Source organism: Sitophilus oryzae, unplaced genomic scaffold, assembly GCF_002938485.1.
Source record: "Sitophilus oryzae breed Bouriz unplaced genomic scaffold, Soryzae_2.0 scaffold_1586_pilon_pilon, whole genome shotgun sequence".
NCBI lineage: Eukaryota > Metazoa > Arthropoda > Insecta > Coleoptera > Curculionidae > Sitophilus > Sitophilus oryzae.
The window spans coordinates 1,124,366-1,147,559 of NW_022146265.1; the positions used below are offsets into that span (position 1 = coordinate 1,124,366).

At 31.1% G+C, this 23,194-nt stretch overlaps 2 protein-coding genes across 5 annotated transcripts in view; both read left to right on the forward strand.

Annotated features, from left to right (window-relative positions):
• Window positions 1-7,004, forward strand: part of LOC115879734 (protein neuralized) — a 123,761-nt gene extending 116,757 nt beyond the window's left edge. For both annotated transcript variants that reach the window (XM_030896704.1, XM_030896703.1), the window contains exons 5-10: window positions 491-888; window positions 2,597-2,819; window positions 3,379-3,582; window positions 3,647-3,749; window positions 3,810-4,007; window positions 5,391-7,004. In XM_030896704.1, coding sequence (XP_030752564.1) covers window positions 491-888; window positions 2,597-2,819; window positions 3,379-3,582; window positions 3,647-3,749; window positions 3,810-4,007; window positions 5,391-5,657 — 1,393 coding nt within the window. In that variant the 3' untranslated portion in view covers window positions 5,658-7,004. The remainder of the gene's footprint in view (window positions 1-490; window positions 889-2,596; window positions 2,820-3,378; window positions 3,583-3,646; window positions 3,750-3,809; window positions 4,008-5,390) is intronic.
• Window positions 7,005-7,415: 411 nt separating this feature from the next.
• The window catches only part of LOC115879701 (SR-related and CTD-associated factor 4-like), a 31,140-nt gene continuing 15,361 nt past the window's right edge, over window positions 7,416-23,194 (forward strand). For 2 of the 3 annotated variants that reach the window (XM_030896655.1, XM_030896656.1), the window contains exons 1-6: window positions 7,416-7,597; window positions 11,956-12,246; window positions 12,310-12,493; window positions 14,255-14,322; window positions 20,535-21,089; window positions 21,510-21,789. In XM_030896655.1, coding sequence (XP_030752515.1) covers window positions 7,568-7,597; window positions 11,956-12,246; window positions 12,310-12,493; window positions 14,255-14,322; window positions 20,535-21,089; window positions 21,510-21,789 — 1,408 coding nt within the window. In that variant the 5' untranslated portion in view covers window positions 7,416-7,567. Of the gene's footprint in view, window positions 7,598-11,955; window positions 12,247-12,309; window positions 12,494-14,254; window positions 14,323-20,534; window positions 21,090-21,509; window positions 21,790-23,194 lie in introns of those variants that run through there. The other variant, XM_030896657.1, reaches the window with a different exon arrangement.

Here is a 23,194-nt window from a genome sequence, read left to right on the forward strand (position 1 = left end):
AATCTATCTCTAGTACATGACCTTAGTCTACGTAGGGCAGTCAGTTGTATCCACAGAGAAAGTCAATATAGAAAGTCAAAAATAAACTTTTTATTTCTAACCACAATTTTGCTTGACGAGTGATAATCAAAGGCCAAAATGACATTACTTACAAATTTTGAAGTATATAATTAGTGACAAAAGTTAAAAGTTTGTTAACTTTTTCTACTAATTGAAAATTACTACCACTAATTTTGACGTTCTAAATGAAGCTTGATATTCAAAACTTTCAGACAAAGAATATCACAGATACCCGTTATTTGCTTTATCTCAATTTTCTTAACAATAAAATATAAATCTAAGATTTTAAAATCAGAGTCTTTGGCTTCTGAGCCTTTTGCATCACCTATGCACTTTTGGTAAATACTACCAACCGGCATCAAAGAGCGCTAGACCTCAGTTGATAGTCACGAAAAATGTTTTAATGTGTATTTAACATTTTTTTTTACAGCTCGAATATGTCTCCGACACCGGCCTCCTGCGAAAACTCAGTGCCCCCTAACCATCAAACATCCATGGTGCCTCAGGACCCCGTAGACAGAATCACCTATCCCATGCAGCAGCTGCACATCCAGCAGGCGCCTGCCCAATCGCAGCAGAGCAGCCAGGATTTAACCTTGCCCCTACTGAGGTACCAACCGCAGAACGTAAATTACCAGGCGATGCCGCTGCACAGGACCAGAGGCAGGAACGTGCGGTTCGTTGGGGGTAACAGGAGCGTGGCTATGCGATCGGATACCGAGTTCTGCCAGGGATACGTGTTCACGGCTAGACCTTTGCAGTTGGGCGAGAAAATTGTGGTGCAGATTCTGGCAACGGAGCCTATGTTCCAGGGATGTCTTGGATTAGGTGAGTTTATAATGGGTTATTTTTTTCTGTAAAAGTTTTGTCATTCGCAATCTTCTCATATAATGTCTCATGATGAAGACTGCAATGGGGGAGGCAAGGACACACATTATATTTTACCTCTTGATATGTAGTTATATCATAGATAAAAAAAAACAAGTTTAGATTGGAAAGTGTCCATAAGGACAATGTAAATACTATTTTTTGGCGCTATTCTTCCAACGGTCGCTCTCCAAAGCTTTTGATAATTTCGGAGCGGTTCGGCTTTTTCTGGAATTATGTCGCCAAATATTGTTTATTCAAATTTATTATTATTTTCTTTTAATTTCTTAAATAAAATACAGTCTGTTGCATATAAGAAACCTTTATTTTATATAAAGAGATGTATGAAATACCCATGAAACATTGGAAACCGACGTTATGCCACAATCCACGATAGTTTTTGCAGTTCACAGTTCACACAGCTTTTTAAGTTTTTAATGCTACTTTTTCACAATTATCACGGGTAAATGAAATTTAAATCAAACTCACAAGATAGCAATAAGTACTTTGAAAATGGACGTTTTAAACACTTTTCGGTATTTTTTCAATGAGGGCAGTTTAAATTTTGAAAGATTTTATAATTTTTGAGATTCTGACTTTGACAAGAGAAAATTATTTCTGTCCTTGTTTGCGGTTGTTCTTAACAACCGCTATAGCACCGCCCTACAACGTATGCGCTCCAAAACTATTATAAGTTTTGGCGGCAAGCTGAGCATTCCAGTCTTGTTTCCTTTATCTATGGGTTATATTCACCGAATAAAAAGGCTAAGGAAGGAGGATTTCAACAAAATTAGCGCAACTGCGACTGTACTTTAATATGGCTGCCTTAAATTCCGATTTATCAGTTGTGTTATATATTTTTTAAAACATCATAAACTATAATTAAATTAAATCTATAGGAATAGTTACTTAATAGTGGGAAGGTGTTCTATTATTTTTACCATTTTTATTTGAAATGGATGGCATGTAGCACAAGTAACCAAGTAACTACACTCACTGGCGCGAAAAACGGGCACCTTAAAATTTTCATGTATTTGAAAGTTTAATATATTTTGTTCTAGTGGGCCGATTTTGATGATTTTTTATGCAATTTGTAGGTAAATTATTTGACTTTTTAGCATATCTTTCTAATGCAAGGAATTTAAAATTAATTATATAGTCTAGGTGTATTTTTTCTCGATAGTTTGGTTTTTGGTTCAACCATGATCAATTAAAGCAGTAATAGCCGATACTTCAGAAGTATCGGTGCCCGTTTTCTTTTGCGTTTTGAAGTCTCTTTTTAAAATTCATGATAATCTCACTGTAATTCAAGCTCTGACATTGTATTTTCAGATTTATACAGTTTACGTAAAACTAATTATGAAGTAAATTAGAAAGAACGAAATAATGAACAGAAAATTATAATTAAAAATTTACAAAATCCAAAATGATCAAGAGAAAAGTGAAACAAAGCCGACAGAAAATGGGTTTCAAATCCGTTTTTTTCAGCTTTGTTTAACTAATATTGAATGTATGATTAAAAAATAGTATTTAACTCCTATCTTATTTTTTTTATTCAATGTTCCAAGCACTCTAAGAACGATATGACTAATCACGAAATAAAAAGAAAAAGATACTATAAGCAGGTGAAACAATATTCTTATACTTAAGTTTGATAATTTTATTTCAGGTCTTACTTCGTGCGATCCCTCTACGCTTACCCTGGCCGATTTGCCTGACGATTCGAACTTTCTTCTGGACCGACCAGAATATTGGGTACTATCGCGTGATTTTGCAAGAAACTTAAACAAAGGCGATGAAATTAGTTTTTGTATAGCACCTACTGGCGAAGTTCAGATTTCGAGAAACGGCGGAGCACCTTTAGTTGTTATACACGTGGACCAAACTTTAAGGTAAATATACAATCAAAAATTATATTCGGTACTGATGTTAAAAATATACCGATTTGATCATCGAAACTGTGCGATCTGGATTTTAACGTGTAAGACAGAGATGTAGACAGGCGCGTAATGGAAAATCAAATGTATTAAAAAGAGATAAAAATTGGGTCGACACATTCTACACTGTATTGCCGGATTTTGCATCAAAATTTCAAACCGCACGAGTAGGCGTTTACGAAAATAATGTTGCATTTAGGGTTGGAACTTTATTTTTCACTATTAGTTAGTCATTTTACTACAGCTGTAATAGATTATATTTAGTTCAGATATATTATCATCATTTCAGTAGTATACATGGAAGTTTTTGAAATTGCTTATATTTTTCTACATACATTTTCCTACAAACATAAAAAACCGGCAACACTGTATTGTATGCCGCTTTTGATTTGTCTCTGTCTGTCAACCGGTCATTTATATTATTCTCTGTCACAGTCATTAAAATCCAGACCACATAAATTGGATGACCAGCAGGGTATATCAACATTTCTATAATTTGAAATATTTTTTACAGATTGTGGGCATATTTTGATATCTACGGATCAACGCAAAGAATTCGGGTTCTTAGTGGACACAACGCAACAAATCTCGCCTCAAGTCCTTTACGGAATGTTTCCAGTCAAAGTATAGTAGATAGGCGGCATATCGAAGCTAGCGAATCAATCAATAGTCTCAACCTTCAAAACGAGATGACCAGACAAGCTAGCAATAGCTCACGGTAAGTTTTAACTACAAAAAAATTATTTATTAGTACTTATCTAATGATGTGTTTTATTTTATAGACAAAGTTTAACAGTTAGAGATACTACTGACATTGTACCTGTTCAACCTAGACCAGCACAACCTCAGAATGGGAGGTTATGTTTTCCACAAGCTGATATTCAAGTAAGTACTTTCATTTCTTACTATAAATATATAATATTAAACAAATATTTTTATTTAAAGGTTCAACCATCAGCAAACGGTGGAGCAGTATTGTCTGTAATTCTCCCACCAGCCACAGCCATCAGCCATCACGGTTTTGCCAGCCACGCGCCTTCTCCATTGTCACCTGTCACTTCTGTCATAGCACCAATACCTACCACGTCAAGCATGGTAGCCAACGGAACTATGATGAGTAGTTGCAGCGCCACATACATTGAGGTATGTAGAATTATACTTTATTGAAAAATAACAGTGTTGAGGGGAAAGAAAATGTTTAATATGAGATGACAACAAGTTTTTCTTAGGAACAATTTTTTTCTTAAATGTTATATAATACAATAATACCAAATATTTACTATTTATATATATTATATATTTTTTTACTATTTATGAAGCCTCTTTGTATGATTCACAATAATCTTACAAAAACTACAGACCTGGCATAATATTTTTCAAGATATATACACTTTACATAAAACTAATTATAAAATACACGAGAAATACAAATAAAATCGCAAAAAAGCACAGCTAATGAGTTAAGCTTGATTTTCATGTGTCCATTATCCGTTGATACGGTGGTCTGACGGCGCTCTGATTGGTCATAGCGTTTTTGCGCCACTTTTCAAGCCCGTCAACAGAGAAAAATCGTACGATAACGGACGTTTTGACACTTTTTTGACAAATTTAATCTAACCTTAATAAATATATAATACTACACAGCGCTAAGTTAAAAAAAAACTGGTAGATATCTTTTGCTATGCTCCCCTGTGCTCTTCTGACCAAAGTGCGGGCCGTCTAACTGCTGGTAGACTACTGCGGTTCACTACTGCGCATCTGTACAGGGTATTCCAATGATGCGATTTTCACATTACTTTGCTACTTTTTATGAAATTATATATGCTACACATAGGTTTGTCCTAGCCTCCTTAGTTCCTGAAATACAGGGCGAATTTGAGATGCGCAGTAGTGAACAGATGTTGAATACAGATATGATGCTCAGTAGAAAACGCAACGTCTACCGGCAGCCAGACGATCCGCACTTTGTTCAGGAGAGCATAGCAAAAGATATAGATATTAAAGAACCAGCTTTATTAAAATTCCCTGTCGAAAACGTTGCTAGCTCTTGGACTATAAGTAAAACAGCGAAATCGTTATGGAAATAAAAATATCAGAGGCATGAAAATGCAATAAATTTAAAAACTGCGTAATTTGTTAACCAATCGAATCTTTAAATTCAACAAATAAAATTAATATCGTATCGTCGGACAACGGATGCATGAAAATCAAGCCTTAAACGAAACTGGCAAAAAGATGTTTTAAAGTAGATACAGTGATATTCCTCCATCTTTAATGTATCAAAATCTGTCCAACAAATAACAGAAGATTTATACAAGCAACATAAAAACATTACAGAAAAAGTAATTTATCTCTGAATTAAAATGACAGATTAATGCCACAGTGGACAGACTGTAAAAATAATATTTGACTTATTATATTTAATTTATGTTTGAATAGGCATACAAAAATCAGCTCAAATCTAGGTTTATTGTATTTTTTTTAGTGTGAAAATTTTATATTAAAAAAAAATTGTTTTTGTTGCAGCCCATATCAGCATCTGAATCATCCACATACTCCACACCTCTTGGCTGGATGGTGGACGGCAACCCAGCCGGACCTGCGCAAGGCCTTACGGCTGGAGCCGAGTGCACCATTTGTTACGAAAACTCCATAGATGCCGTTTTATACATGTGCGGACACATGTGCATGTGCTACGAGTGCGCTTTACAACAGTGGAGAGGTAAAGGTGGCGGACACTGTCCTTTATGCAGGGCCGTCATAAGGGACGTTATCAGAACATATAAATCGTAATCTTTTATTTGTTATGACTTGTTATGGTCGACCTTCCTAGGCCTTATTCTAACTGTATTTTTTAATTATTTTTCCATACTGATGCCTTAAATCTCTTAAAAAATATATTATAGTTTACCATTACAGTATTGAAGATAAAACAAAAATGGTTCAATGCATAATTTTAGCTTTTAACTGTTGAAATAAGTTAGAATAGGGTCTTGGAGGCGAGTCAAGAATTTCTTGTCACTTTACAGTATGCTTGAAGCCTAAAACTGTCCTTAAAAGATAACAATTTTCTATTGTGTGCTTCCAGGAAAATGTAGAGATTTTTAGAAGACTGAAACATTAGAATATTTTGTGATAATCTCAAACATGACACATACTATCTTTGAGTTCTGTTCTTCACAACAAACCATTTTCTAATCTCTAGTTTGACTCTGAAAATGTCAATATAGTAGAAACGGTCCAGTTATTTTTTTTTGTTCAAGTTTACTTTACATTTCAAATTACATATGATTTTTATTTTAGTTCTATTATTTTAACTTGTATTTCAGACGCAAAAGTAAAAAGTATAGCAGTCTGCATTCTATTCGATCTGATAATGTAATCTCATACATTTTTGTAACAATATATTATGAGGTTATCTTTGAATCAAAGTATCCAACACTAATTTGACGTTTAAATCTGCTTTTTCAACTAGAGAGTAGAAAACCTATTTGTACAGACAAGAAATAGGCCGATTGATTAACACATACATGTTTTTTTTTTATTAAAAGTCTTACCAAAGATTATAAAGCCGATACTAGGTCAAATGACAGACCAGTGTCGTAGCTAGTCCAAACAAAATAGTCACGTCTGCTGAGAACCAAGCAGTTTAAAATTTAGTTTTAATTCTTAATTTATTGGGTTCGTTTTCTAGTGTTTGTAAATTTGTTCATTGTCGAAAAATAAATATGGTCCTAGGTATCTATCTAAGAAATATTTACCATAGGCGACATTGTATATACATTATTGTAATCATGTCATTTTATTTTGATGTATTTTTATACTGTTTTTTTACCGTTTTCTAATTAACAGGCCAGTGTTTACATTATTGTTTGAAGATGTACGCTTTTTGTCGCTATTTCTACAATAGCAATTAAGTTAATGCGTAATGTATAAGCATAATTTTTTATTAAGACCTAAATTATTGTTAAAAAAGACACTCGAGAGATGAGTATATATTTTTCCCTTGTATATAAACTAGTTGTTCTAGTCATAAGAATTCTGTACTGAAATAGTGTTATAGATTATTATCATTATTATTATTACCATTGATTATTATAGTATGTTCATTGAAATAATATAAAGTGTTATTTTAAACTACCTATATGAAGTTTTATTTCTTATACTTACCTCAGTATTTTACAGACCTTAAAAAGTTTGCCATAAATTAATATCGTCACTCACTGTATTATATCATCGTAAACTAATTTTACGACATAAACATGATGTAAACCCTCACTGATTCTTTTTTAACTACCGCAACGCCGTTTTTTATCAATAGAATTTAAAAAAATTGATATAAAATATTGTAGCGACATCTGTAAGCTGTTTTCACAGTTTAAAAATTACCGACGCCCAATAGTACCATCTAGGTATTTAAAACAAAATTAAAATTTAAAATCAAAACTACCGACATCTATTTCTAAATAGCAGCACTAAAAATAATTTGCACCATCTATAATCGGCAATACAAATTATCTTGCGCATGACAGTTTGATATCCGTCCGGCATTTTTTAAGAAAGTCGGAAATATTACAAAATGGCGTCAGTTTTCCGACTTTTAAATGTTTGTTAGTGATTAATTATTGTTAAAATATGGTTAATTGGTGCTGTTTAGTGTTATAGTTTTAGTGCTAAATTGTTAGGACCATAAAAATTGCAGTATGGAGGCGGTAAAAGCATTTAATGCGGAGGTAATTTAGTGTGTAATTTCGGCTGCTATAGTAATGAGGCAATTGTAGAGATTTGATTGTCTTTTGCACAATCTTTATACATTTTTAATATAATTCCTCATTTTATTTCAATACGCTGAACGTATAGTTATTTTGTAGATATTTTATTTTACTGACAAAATATGTTTTGATGTCTTTTAATATGGTTTTAATACCGACATAAAATATCATCACTCGGATAATGAGTTGGATTAACGTAAGAATATTCTGACATGAGCATGAGATATCGCAGAACCTCCTTTTCTTATACTGATAATATACTTAATTTTGCAGTATGATTTGATATATTATTTATTATATTAATTTTGCAGTATGATCTACTTTACGCATTCACAGGAATGAATGTCACACACATTTAAATATCCCATTTTTATTTGCGAAATTTCTAATTGATAAATATTTAATATCTATGGCTAGAGGATTACATATTTCTATTATTTTAACTTCTTATAGCATATGAATGTTCAGAAGGTGAATTGTCTAATATATCAATATTTTGATTTAATTATAAAGTGGTTAATGACCTAGCTACGTCGACAAATCCCGCTCGATTCTGTTGATGTAAGCGATGTTGGGCGATACGAATGTTTGGACGGGTGACCGCCTCCACATCTCCGCGTTCAATGCATGTTCATTGGCAAGATAGCGTGAAAATTTTATTCAGGCTGGACCATACAGAAAGAACAAAACAGTTTTAATCAAAACCGTTTTTGACTAAAATTGTGCTCTTAGTGCAAATTAAATGATTAAAACATTTTTGATTGCTACCTGTTCTTTAACTGCTACTGTGCATATTTGATTGTAAATAAGATTTTTGCTTTTCTTTGAAACCTGATTTTGTAAAAGACAAGAACGTTTTTCGCCAAAACGAAAACTTTGTTGTCTAAAAGAATTTTGCTCTTTCTGTGGACATCCAGCAAACCAGCCTATAATTGCTTATCGTCATAAAGACCAGATATAGTCAGAGAGCAATTTAGACACAAGCTAAGTCAGTTAGCAATTAGGTATCTACTCACAGTTTGAAATCTATAAACAAGAAAGAAACAAGTTGGCTTGAAATTTAAAATTGTAATATGTAAATGTAATTGTAATTTTACATGTAAAATGACCTATGAATGTAGTTTTTATTTTCAAGCCTACTCTGAAGCTTTTTTTTCGATTGTAGAGTAAATACAATACAATCCAAAAAAAAATGGCTTCAGCGATGGATGGCTATGAAGTGAAGATTGCTGTCATTTTATATAATAATGATAACAATAAATCCGTTATCTGCTTAATTACATTAAATGTCTAGCATTGTCACAGGAAATGTTCACAATAGAACCAAGGGTTTTTTTATTGCTTACATATTAAATGTCTATTGTAATTACCTTATGTAAAATTATATGGGGAATGTCATGGATGTTCATTTCCAAGCCAACTGGACGCCGTTTTTTGATCATATTGTACCTACCTACATAATTTTTCTATTATATGTCGGATGTAACTAGTCCGTATAATAAGAAAATTGACATTTTGAGGGTCCACAAAAGATGACAAAAAAATTACTGAAAGTACTTACTCTCTACATTTTAATTTTAATTAAAATTAAGCCCAGGCTTCAGAACTATATTGTGACGCTTGTGACACTTACGGATGAAATTTGTACAAAATTGAAATATCTGTTAAATTTGATTTTAGTATAAATCTCATTGGTTCTTTGAAGTATCATAGCGACACAATGCAGTTCAGAATGGGGCTTTGAAAAATCGTTATCAGAAACACGTTCTTTCGCTGGCTACACTGGTTGACACATCAGAGAACCAGTGAGAATTGTTTAATTGTTGTTGGTTCTTTTGACATATCGCTGGCTTACATAGCCGGCTATTATGAAAATTTCATAGGTAAAGCCTTGTTCTCACAACTATGTAGGTACCTACGTTGTCTCGCTGGCGGAACCAATGAGAATTGTACTAACTAAATTCAACATTGAGATCAGTTTGATCTTTGTACAAATCTCATTGGCTCCAGTCTCAGAATTAAGACACAATGTATAGTCCAAGAAAATAGGCCTTCAAATATGAAATTTTGGTAAAAAGTTGAATTTTTGATAAAAGTTACTTTGAAAGATCTTAAAACGAATTGTGAAAGATTTTTTGACCCTCGAGAAGCTGTGAAATAAATAAATAAAATTATTTTTTCCAAATTTTGGAGAAACGACAAGGACTAGAAGATAGAGTTCAAATAAAAGTTGTAAAGCATCCAATTCTACATAAAAATGGCCTCTATACTTTTTTTACTTAAATCAAAATTAACCGAGATAGGGTGGCTAGAAGCTAGGGGACAGCTTTTATTAAAACCTTTGTTTCAAAGTCCTTACCGTTTCTCTGAAATTTGAAAAAAAACACTTTATATTTTTCACCCCTTCTTGGGGTGATCTAAAAAAAATCTTAATTACAATTTATAATTTTCCAAACAAATTGAATAAAATTGTTAAATATATGAATTTTTCAACAAACTGTTTCTTGTTTCAAAGTCCTTACCGTTTCTCTGAAATTTGAAAAAAACACTTCATATTTTTCACCCCTTCTTGGGGTGATGTAAAAAAAATCTTAATTAAAATTTATAATTTTCCAAACAAATTGAATAAAAATGTTAAATATATGAATTTTTCAACAACTGTTTCTTGTTTCAAAGTCCTTACCGTTTCTCTGAAATTTGAAAAAAAAACTTTATATTTTTCTTTTGCTCAAATCAAAATTAACCGAGATAGGGTGGCTAGAAGCTAGGGGACAGCTTTTATTAAAACCTTTGTTTCAAAGTCCTTACCGTTTCTCTGAAATTTGAAAAAAAAAACACTTTATATTTTTCACCCCTTCTTGAGGTGATTTAAAAAAAATCTTAATTAAAATTTATAATTTTCCAAACAAATTGAATAAAAATGTTAAATATATGAATTTTTCAACAACTGTTTCTTGTTTCAAATTCCTTACCGTCTCTCTGAAATTTGAAAAAAAAATACTTTATATTTTTCACCCCTTCTTGGGGTGATTTAAAAAAAAGCTTAATTAAAATTTATAATTTTCCAAACAAATTGAATAAAAATGTTAAATATATGAATTTTTCAACAACTGTTTCTTGTTTCAAAGTCCTTACCGTCTCTCTGAAATTTGAAAAAAACACTTTATATTTTTCACCCCTTCTTGGGGTGATTTAAAAAAAATCTTAATTAAAATTTATAATTTTCCAAACAAATTGAATAAAAATGTTAAATATATGAATTTTTCAACAACTGATATTTTTTTTTAATTTTTACTATCATTCCCTAGCTTCTAGCCACCCTATATCGGTTAATTTTGATCTGATCAAAAAAAGTATCACTTTCAAGCTTCACAACTTTTATTTGAAATTTTTTTCTAGTTCTTGCCGTTTCTCTGAAATTTCGAAAAAAATAATTTTATTTATTTATTTCACCCTTTCTCGGGGATGAATTTAAAAAATCTTTCACAATTCGTTTTTAGATCTTTCAAAGTAACTTGTATTAAAAATTCAAGTTTTTACCAAAATTTCGTATTTAAAGTTCTTTTCTCTTGGACTAGTAGTTCTAAGGACACTTAAATAATTGTATTTCCTGTAATTTTTTGGATGTCGTCTGTCAAAGTCTTTCGTTGAACAGACTGTACTTTCTTGCTATATATACCATATTTATTATGAAAAATAAGTAGTAAATATCCCTGTATTATTATGTAGTATGTTTTCAAAATATACAGGATGTCAAAAAATAGTGTATCTAAGTTCAGTGGCTAATACTAAAATCGATGCATCAGAACTTTTAAACGCAAATATTTTGAAAACCGTTCACCGTTTCGAACTAAATGAAGAGCACCTTTTTTACATAAAAAAATCCTAGCTTTAATTTTCATTTGTTGAAATTACTGTATCTATAAGGATAAATGAAGTCCCACTAGTAGTACTTCTTTCAGAGCTGTTACGGAATTTTAAACTTTCGCTATTCGCTTTGGCATTAAAATGTGTGTAAAGTACCAAATTTCAAGAAATACGATTTACTAGAATATTCTTAAAAATAAACAAAATATATTATTTTTATTTGCCCTTTCGAGGGGTATAAGTTCTTCAGGGAGCATTTTAGGGCATATGTTCATAGGAACTTTTTGTTTTATTTTTATCTGTAGAATCATCCATCGAAGTTAGATACACTATTTTTTGACACCCTGTATAATTAAGTTCATTTTAATATTTACTTATACTGATTGTCTTCAGAACCATCTTCACATGTATTGCTGGTAATTTGAATTTTAAATAATAACAAACTATTACAGCTGTCCGCCTTATACGAGGTTAAGCCTCCCATCTCCAAAGCAAAAATGACCGCTATAACGAGGGGAGCTATAAAAGCCATTAAGTTCTACAAACACGTCGTTCAGAGCGTTGAAAAGTTCATTCAGAAATGCAAACCCGAGTATAAAGTCCCAGGCCTGTATGTGATAGATTCAATCGTCCGGCAATCCAGACACCAGTTCGGTACAGAAAAAGATGTCTTTGCACCTAGGTTTGCCAAAAATCTCCAACAGACATTTGTGAACTTGTTTAAATGTCCTCCCGAGGATAAGGTAAGACTGCTCACACAAACAATGATGATTTGTTACTAGTGATTTGTTCTAATTCCATTTTAGAGTAAAATAATTCGAGTGCTGAACCTTTGGCAGAAGAACCAGGTATTCCAAGCCGAAGTGATACAGCCTTTGTTCGATTTTGCTGATCCCAACAACCCAATTCATCAGCAAATTCAACAACAGCAAACGCCTGTCTTGCAGACCAATGGAGGATCTGCGGCGGCGCAACAAGCAGCAATTAAAGGTTGGTAAAAGATTAAAGTTTAAGTGAATTTCAACTGCAATGTGCCAATGACTGACTGCGTTAGTAACGTATGAAAATTATCGTCTGTACACAATTATTGTGATGGATAATTAACAAAGAAAGTTGTGTTTAAAATGTTTAAACGTAACATCATAAAGAATTAATAAAACTATTTGATAAATAATTATGAAGATAAAATATTTAATATAAATACTTTAATTTTTAAATATTAAAAGAAAGACCGATAAATTATTATATTTCTTTACAACATGTATGGGATTTTAAGGGATATACGATAAGAAACAAAAATTGTATTGTATCTTATAAGCATCGTTTTTTTTATAAGTGTTAAAATTTTACCATTTAATTTTGTAGCGCTCTATGTAACTTTAAAAACTAATAGTCTGGTCATTTTTAAATATTGAATTTATACATTTTCATAATTTACTGTATATTATTCTTTGTATACAGTGTTATATTTTGAAGAGTTGTAGTTAGTTTAATAGAAAGGGGAAACATGCGATTCTGATAAAGATTTTTAACATAGCCTATATAATTTTTCTTTTATTAAATTTAGTTTTATTTTATTTTTATTTTTAAATGAACCTATTCCGTTTCAGTAGGTTCAAGTGAAAATCTTCCAGAAACAATGTCATTTAAAACTAGTATAAACCGAATTAAAGTTATATTAAGTTAATAATAATTCTTTTTAGAGTAAATGTATTGAAATGTTTACAAAAGTTAATTATTTGTGTAAAAATTAACGATTGGTGGCATTTGCCCTCTAATTTTACCTATGAAATGAAATGGATAAATTGATCTTTATGGTAATTTAACGTCGTTTTTTGTTTATCTGGTATAATATTAATTTTCTGAAGAAGAAATTGGGACGAAAAACTGTTTTTCAAAGAAAGGCAGCCTTGACACATGGCTCAAGATTCTGATATTTTAAATAAAAACACATTTTGACATTAAAGTATTTATTTTCGTGGTAGTAATTCCGAGCTGAATTTCCAAAAACAAGCTGTAAATACATGAAATTTATAATTAAAAATAAAAATATTTAATTAGACAAGTATTATTATTGAATACATAAATTTCTTTTAAAATTATTAAAGTAATCGGTTTTCTTTTATGAAAACCTTATTCATTAAGAAGACACATTATATATTTTATAACTGAATTTCTAACTGAAAACGGTTTACAAATTTTTAAATAATTTTTCAAGTTTTTTATTTCTTTGATTACATATTTTGATCTTTGATCACTTGCATAGCATTACAAATTCGCGTATTTTTAGTAGTTTATTAGATAAATTGTTTATATTTTTCGAATTTGTTTCATCGCTTATACCCCAGTCAAAGAGAAATATCAAAAGGTAAGGTGTGTAATTTTGAGAAATTCCCGACACCGATTTGACTGGGGATCATCAAATGGTAAGTCATTAGTTATAAGTGACCAAACCTCAATTTTCGATTCATTAAAATGCTGTTTTATTAAAATAGTTTACTCTTTTGAAAAAAAAATCTTAGTAATTCTAAATAATTTAACAAAATCTGTATTGTTTTTCTGTTTTGTACTAAATATTTGTGTATAACCGGAAAATTGAGGTTAGGACTGATATACAGTTTAAGCTATTTGTATGTAAAGAGTTGACACTCTTGGTTTTGCGGAATTTTCTTTACAATATGAAAAACTAAAGCTCCCACTTGGCACATTGCGAAGGGCTTGGCTCTCTCTAAATCAAGTTGTTCATGATAGGTTCACCCGCACTGCAAAGAACTCCTACCAAGGCCAATCAGACGACGGACGGAGGCGCTTCGAACTTGGTTAGTCGCTACCCATTGGACTATAACGACCAGAAGAAATATCTGCGCCAGTATACAGTGTTTTTCTGAATGATCTCGGGACGGTTTTGCCAGTTTTGACCTTCTTTGGAGCTTATTTTTATTTTTTGGGCTAGAATTTTTGTTTAAAAAATAAATTACAGGGGTTTAGTAACTTTTTAATGCATATGTATTACCAAAAATAACACATATGTACTTTCAAGTGTCACAGTTCATAATTATTGATATAAACTATATTTTTTTAAATGGGGCAAAGTGTATATTAGAGGTGTATTAGATGGCACTTTTTCAATATTTCAAAAATATATTACACTGTCTTTTATTTTTACTAGATTTATTGCAATCTATGTTTTATAAAAGACATACACAAATGTTAATATTGTAATTGAAAATTGAACATATCGGAGGTTTTTCAAAAATGGCTGACCCCTAATTTTTTTTTTGCACAACAAAAAAAAGTGATTCAATGTGTTTTTCGAAAATGAAATTCTGAATAGTATGACATAACATGTGAACTTTTGACATTTTCATACTCTCAGCCTCATACTATTTTTAAAAAAATAGTATTCTAAATTTCAATTTTGAGTGCCGTGGCTGTTTCATAACGACAATTTGTTTCGAAATACCAAATATATGGCACCAAATTATTTATAAAAAATGTTTTTTCCAAGTATGCTATCAAGCCACCTTCATGCTATTTGAAAAAATTGAGTTATGATTAAAAATACCATTGGCCAAATTTGAACTGCCCAAGAAAAGTCACGAAAAATATTAAGACTATCAAACCTATTTTTCCAAGCTTCCTTGATTAAAAATTAGTGGTTTTAACACAGCCATGTCATTTTAGATTTTAAATTTAAAATACTATTTTTTAAGCGCAAATGTTATAAGTTGCCATGATATGTTATTCTATTGGTTCAAAAAAAATACAGAGGGTACCATTAAAAAATCAAAAGTTGTAGTCATTTCCGGTGAAACAGGAACTAATTGAATACACCAGTCAATCCCGATATAATATGTCATATACTGATATCAAACTTCAATTTTTTTCGGATAAAATGAAAAAGTTACAGGGTTTTAATATTATAATTGCAAAAAAAAGAGTGATATATTTTTGAAATTACATAAATAAAAGTGCTATCTCATAAACTTGTATGTATATGTAGTGTCATGTATTTAAAAAATATAGATTATATCAACAACTCTTGACATTTGACAATGTATGCAATTTTTTTGGGAATACTTACTAATTAAAACTTTACCAAAGACCTTATATTTTATTTTTAATTAATTTTCTGGCTTAAATAAAAAATAGGTTGTTAAAAATAGATCAAAATGAAATGATTACGCTGTATTTGTTTCACCTGAGAATGTCATCACTTAAACAGGGACCAAAATACCATATGATCGAAAAAAAACGGTATCCAGTTCGCTTGGAAATGACGATCGATGACAAGCGATCTTCATTTGATCGCCATCGTTGACGCCGTTTGTTTTTTTTTTTCGATCATATTGTATTTTAATCTCCATTGGATTTAGAATCTTCAGATACAAAATTCTTAGTGATTTACTTGGAATTAAATTTGACTGACCAACAAAAACCGCTTAATGTTTTCGAGGAATATTTTTCCCTGTTCTCGGAAGTAAAAATTAAAAATATAGTTTTTATTTTGCTTTCGTTTATGTAGGAGAATATATTCTTTAAAACATTACACGTTTTTTGTTGGTTAGACAAATTTCTTTATTACAAAGAGACTGAAAAGTTTGTGTCTGTATATTTTAAACCAACTTGGGATTTAAAAAAAACTCATTGAATAAAATATCTATCTTAAATCTGTAGTACTAAAGACCCATTCTCAGAACTTCGTACTGTTGCCAGCGACACAGTTTGACATTTCAAACAACCAATGAGAGCTGTACTAAATTTAAAATTGACAGGTGTTTGAATTTTGTCCAGATCTCATTGATTCTTTTGACTTGTCACTGGCGACACTACTAAGTTTTGATAATGGGGCTTAAAGCTTGATTTTCATGCGTCCGTTGTCCGTTGATACGATGGTCCGATATTAATTTTATTTGTTACAACCAACAAATTAATATCGTATCGTCGGACAACGGATGCATGAAAATCAAACTTAAGGCAGAACCTGATATGTCAAAGGGAAATAATGTTAACATATCAGGTTAAAACCTGGTGCCACAGGTAAACTTAGTGCCACAGAAATAAGCTTATTGTTTCGCTTTCTTTGAGAAAGAGACAATATGAAAAATAATTTATAAAGATACTGCCCAGAACTTTTTGTCTCTACGACAAAACGACTATTTACAAAATATTTTAATTTTTTTTTTTTTTTTTTTTTTACGATGTCTTATTATTTATGACAATAGAGGGAGGTACACCTTTTGAAACATTATTTTTGTTAATTATGCATTTTATTTATATTCAAGTAAAGGCTCACTGAATTTTAATCTTTCTGATAATGTAAATAGATATAAAACTTAAAAAATCAAATATATTAGTCAAACATTTTAAGTTAACATAGTGACGATAATTTCAGGGAAACTGTACAATGTTTTATGATCAAGAGAGCTTATCAAAATTGAAAGTATTTTACTGTACGATGTTTTTTTTTAATCAGCACCTAAAAACTTTATTATTGTACTTATACATGTTTTCAAAATGTTTCAAAACTAAAACTACACTAATAAAATTAATTTTATTTATAGTTTTTAATTCAGTGTAGTTTGTTAGTAATTATTTGTCATATGATATAGCAACAATCAATTTATATTTTATCAATAAAAAATAGTATCACAGTGGTCTTTGAAATGACTATTGATCATTGATTTCTAACGGGCTAACCCATGTATGTCATTTATTAAATATTGTTTTAATTAGTTTCAAGTCACATTTTTTGAAAGTAGGTTTCTTTCTGGAAACTTTCTATTTTTTTTCTCTAAATTTTGGCAGATTTTTATGACAGTTCTTAATGAATGACTTTCCGGTCAGTTCGCCAGAAATGTCAACGATTGTCACTCCAAAGGCCACTATGACACTGTTTTTTTTTTCAATCCTAAAAATGCTTATATTTGACTGATATCTCAAAAATAAACTTGTATTTCTTATGCCTACCTTTCTACATTTTAAAAAATAGCTCTAAAAAATTTGGCTAATTTGAAGCTTTCTGAAATATGCTTGTCATTTGTCATAAATTTTTCCAAAAAAAAAGTATATAGATGGAAATCTAAGAAAAAGTTTCACTCTCTGTGTGATATTTTATGTATGAATCACTTCATCATTTGTTATATATTAAATTAAATGTAACCATCTCCTTAGCATTCAATGATATGTGAAAAATCAAATACATTTTTTTTTTAATTATAACGGTAATTCGAAATAAGTTGAAGTACTACGCATAAAGTTATATTTTCTATAATTGCAATAGTTAAATTATGACAAATAATTAAATCAAAATTATATTTTAAATGTTTTATTAATAGTAAAGCAATGTAATGTATATTGTATTTGTTAATGTACTGCAAAGGGATATAATATTACAAGAGATCAATCAAGAAAAACACTGTATAATAATTTTTGAAAAACTTTAACAAATAAATAATATAGTAAATCTGGATACTATATAGATGTTATATGTATGTTATTTTATTTTGTTTCATGTTCTAATTTATGTCTAGTAATATTTTTATATTATTTTGCTTGTAAATTGTATTCAATTTTTTCTTCACAAATCTTCACTTTTCTTGTGTCATAACATCAATCTAAATAAGATCAATAATTTTCTTTTTTAATTATTCATAAATATATACTTAATGAAAAATTCAATAACTATTAAGAGATTATTTTATCAATTTAGCAGGTCATTGATAAGTCGAGCTGGTTATTTTGTTTATACAATATTAATCATTAATATTTAGTAAATATTATAACTGTTTTATTGATAAATATCATAGTAGTATGCTAATTAATACATATGTCTGTATAGTTCCAGATTTAAATGTTTATATTTATAAAAATAATATAAAAAAAGTTTAATAATAATACATACAAAAATTAATGATATACAGAATAGCAAATAATCAACTTTTCTATGTATAAAAAGACATTATTTTATTGAAATAACTTTTTACTAATAAGTTTTAAATAATAGTATTTGAATTGTTACAAATATTAATCATGATATAAACTAGTCACGTTTGGAGCTTATTATATACAGTATGTCCCCGGATTGTCTTTACAAGAGGAAAAACATTTTTATTACTGACATTTTGAGAAAAATGCATTCTTCATAAAAAAAATTTGCTTGTTCTAAAATAGTTAATCTCGTTTATACTTTTCCAAATTTCCACACCATTTTAACCGAGAAAATAAAAAAATAACATGAAAATATGGTTGAATTTTTTCCTAAAAATCGTTTTTTCTATGGTAATTTTCTATGGAAAAAGTTTTTTCTATGGTAATATATTTTCGATTTAATTTTTTTATAGATTGTTATTATTAATTTTGATTAACGTCATATTTTTTGCCGTTGTTAAAATCTATCAACCGAGCTATCAAACAATGAACGAAATTATATTACCATAGAAACGCGTTTTGAGGGATTCTTTAATTTTTAGGACTTCAACAAAAAATTCAACTATATTTTTATATATTTTTTTTAATTTTCTCTAAAACGGGTTGAAATTTTCAAAAAGTATCCCTTTTTAACCATTTTAGAATAAGCAAAAAATTTTATGAAGAATGCATTTTTTCCCAAAATGTCAATTGTCAATAATAAAAAAGTTTTTCCTCTTGTAAAGACAATCAATATACTTAAGAGGTGTGCTTTTGCTATTTTAAGATAAAATTGAGTTTAAAGACAGCTATTTATTTGCAAACTATTTATTTGTTGGATATAATTAACTGAGAGTACCTATCATGAGCAACTTAACAAAAGAGAGAGAGAGCTTAAGAATGTTATTATTCTACATGGTTTTATACACAACACATTTATTTAGATTCAAATTTGTATATTTTAGGTTAAGTATACCGTACAATCGAAAAAATACTGCGTCAGAGTCGGCCTGGAAATGAATATTGATATCATATGTAAAATTATATGATAAATGTCATTGATCGTTATTTCCAAGCCAACTTAATGCCTGTTTTTTATTTTGGGCACGGTTTGTTTGGAAGTCGCTGCTAATTTGATTGGTTTAAATAGAAAAATCTATATATTTTTTGCTTTTTGGATTCGTGGATTACATTACCTTTGCAGAGCAAAATATTTTTTTTTGCGTTGAGTTATTTGCAGACTTGTACTATACTTTTTTTACCAACTAGTGCTCAAATTTCTTTATGAACATCTAAAATTATAATTATGTACTTTTAAAAAATATAGCCCTAATTATGTCGCCACTAGCAAAACAGGTGCGTAAAACTATGCCCGCTACCGCAGTTGGACTCATCTAAAACGTTTTATTAGCTTGAATAATAAATTATAATACACGTTAGGCCTTCTACAGATATCGAAAGATTTACCTTTTTATTTTTTAGAGTATTCTCGTATTATACTTTCTAATATTTTTCAAATAATATAACAATTTTTTTTGTGTACTTGCTATTTAAGCTCGTGTATTTTTATAACTCGGTTGTTTAGAGTATTCTCTAATAGTGGCAGCAATAGCGGAGAATGCACCAAACCTATAAAAATAGCATTTAGTAATAGAATAAGTTAACGTGCAAATGTTTCGAAAAATAAGTTTAATAAATTTAGACATAAACAACTAACTTTATACAAAGACGGAATTATCTTTGTATGAATAAAATAAAATGACAGAAGTGATATTTACTTTTAAATATGTATACACTCGGCATTTTATAATTTTTTGGGCGTACATTTAAATGTGTGGTTATTAATTGTTATGACCATTTTGTATATTTATAATCGTTCGTTTATGAAAAGGCTAAAAACTGAATATATTTAAAAAAATGTAAAGCATTATACACTAATTCATGTAGAGTCAAAATAATATAAAATATATAGATGGTTCTATTTAAACTAAGAAAAGGTGGCAGACACTTCCGCTTTGACTGAAAATGTCAGGAACTAAGTCTAAAGCAAGTTTATCGATTGAGCTAAATAAAAATGTATTTATTTTTGTTTTATCTCCATAACAGTTATCTTTTTTTCCAGAATTTACAAAATCTGAGCGAGCCAGTACTTCAACAACTCCAACAATTGCAACGTCTACTAATAAAAGGCGCCGATGCGGGTAGACCTGAACAAGTCCACTTCGACAAGAAGCTCCTCGATTTCGATTACGGCGACGACGAAGAGGAGGTCAATCCCAGTCCCAGACCTCCCCAGATGCAGCCGGTAGAACCCATAGCGAACCTCCTAACCAACCCGGAGGTGCTCAGGCAACTGCAGAACTTGCAAAACACCATCGCGAACGCGGTGCCCATGAGCCAGGCTGAACTCGATCAAGAGAAGTTGAAGAAGCTTCAGGAGATGAAGATGCAGGAAGATGAGTTTGATAAGCACCTGGCTCAGACCGTTCCTAATTTGCCTTTTGCCGCGGAGTGCGAGTTTAAACCCAACAATCAGCCGACTATGATCGGAGGGTTCCAGTTTATACCTCCTCCGACCGATAGCAGTCAGATGTCTCAGAGTTACGACATGTCTATGTCGCATGATAATAGCGGTGGATTTGGGGGTAGTCAGAATAGCACTGGCAACGATGTAGAGGTTTGCGTTATTTTTTAAACTCTTGGCGACACAGAACGCGGTCTGTCCGTCGCGATCTGCCGTCAACCCATTACGGGCAGCCCGTTAATCTGTAGTACAAAGCGGTACGTTACCCCCGCCACACAGAAGACAGGCCGACGGCAGGTCGCGATGGGCAATTTCCAGTTGTATTTCAAGACAGATTTTTCGCGACCGCCGAGTTCTATTTGATGCAGAAATGGGTGAAAATACCGAAAAATTAATAGAAAAAGTAAAGAACCGTGCTCTGTGTGACATTCGACCGCTTTTGGGACGCGTAGACCGCAACGGTATGGTTCGCGGCGGGCAGACCGCGTTCTGTGTGGCCAAGCATTTATTATTAATGTTATTCTTAAAATCCATGCAAAGTCCGTCCAATAATACTTTCATCATACTTTCTAGATAATAACCTTGGATCATGACGATTCCCATTCTCCGTCCGAAGATAGATACAATAAGAGAAGAAGGAGCCGTTCCAGATCTAGAGATAGAGGTAGGGACAAGGACCGTGATAGAAGATCCAGACGGTCCAGATCAAGATCCAAAGGTAGAAGACACAGATCCAGGTCGCGAGATAGGGACAGGAGGGATAAGGACAGGAAGGAAAAGGAAAAGGAGTCTGAAAGGGACAGGGAAAGAAAGAAACGTGGACTTCCCGCCATTAAACCAGAAAATTTGAGCGGTGAGTAAAAGAAACACAATTTATAAATTGTTATTCTTGCATTGTATTTAAGGGAAACATCATTCGTTTGGTTTATATGAATCAGTATTGATTAATTACAGAATTACCTTACCATATAGAAGCGACAAAGACGATTTTGTATTTTGTGTAAAAATCCATGGCTAAAATAATTGACAGTATAAGTGATAAGGAAAAGAAATGCCATTTCTTTGACTTTATTTTTTTACATCTCGTACCTGTATTTTAATGTAAACAATGTAAAAAACTTTGAATACTATCATAAAACAATATTTTTATTTTTATGTAGTTTAAAGCTTCGTTTTTTTAATTTCCATAACTATATCGTTGTTTTACTTTTAAGAAAGCTGGTTTTTTAATATATCTTTTGCTGTGCTATCCTGAACAGAGTACGAACCGTCTGGTTGACGGTAGACGTTGCGTTCACTACTGCGCATCATATCTCTATTCAACATCTGTTCACTACTGCGCATCACAAATTTACCCTGTATTTCAGGAATTAAGGAGGTTAGGACAAACCTATGTGGAGCATATTTAGTTTCATAAAAAAGTAGCAAAGAAATGTGAAAATCGCATCATTGTATCTCTACTCATAAAGGAGAAATCCTATAAAATACACGAAAATGAGATACCCTGTACAGATGTGATGCGCAGTAGTGAACCGCAGTAGGCGACCGGCAGCCAGACGGCCCACACTTTGGTCACGAGAGCATAGCAAAAGATATATTAAAAAAAGGGCTTTCTTAAAATTTTCTCCCAAAAACATTGCTAGCTCTTAGACTATAAGTAAAGCAGCGAAATCGTTATGGAAATGAAAATATAAAATAATACCAATCACAAGCAAATCGTTTATCCAATGAACGGAAGCATGAAAATGCAATAAATTTAAAAACTGCGTAATTTTATAACCAATCGAAGAATTTAAATTCAACCAATATAATTAATATCATATCATCGTATCGTCGGACAACGGATGCATGCCTAAAGCCGGAGTCTCATGCATCCGAAATCCGATGGTACGACATCCGAAATTTGAAGTTATCCTGTGAAATAAAAAAGGCCTGTCACATACATCCGAAAGTTCGTTCCGAAATTTGACATTTTTCTGCTGCACTGAATAGAGATTCATGTCATGTTTTATTGGAGAAACACTTATAAAAATAACTTCCTCGCCAAATATCCCCAAATTGCCCACTTCCCACTAAACTTGTTTTTAAAAACAAATGTTTTCAAAAAAAGTGAGGTTAAAAAACACACGATATCGTACAAAAGTTAAACAAAATTTAACTTTATACGACGTCGGACGATTAGTTAAAATTATCGGATAAAAATTGGTGTCAAAATATTTCGACCAATAGGAGCACCGTCGGATCGTCGTGTCATCGGA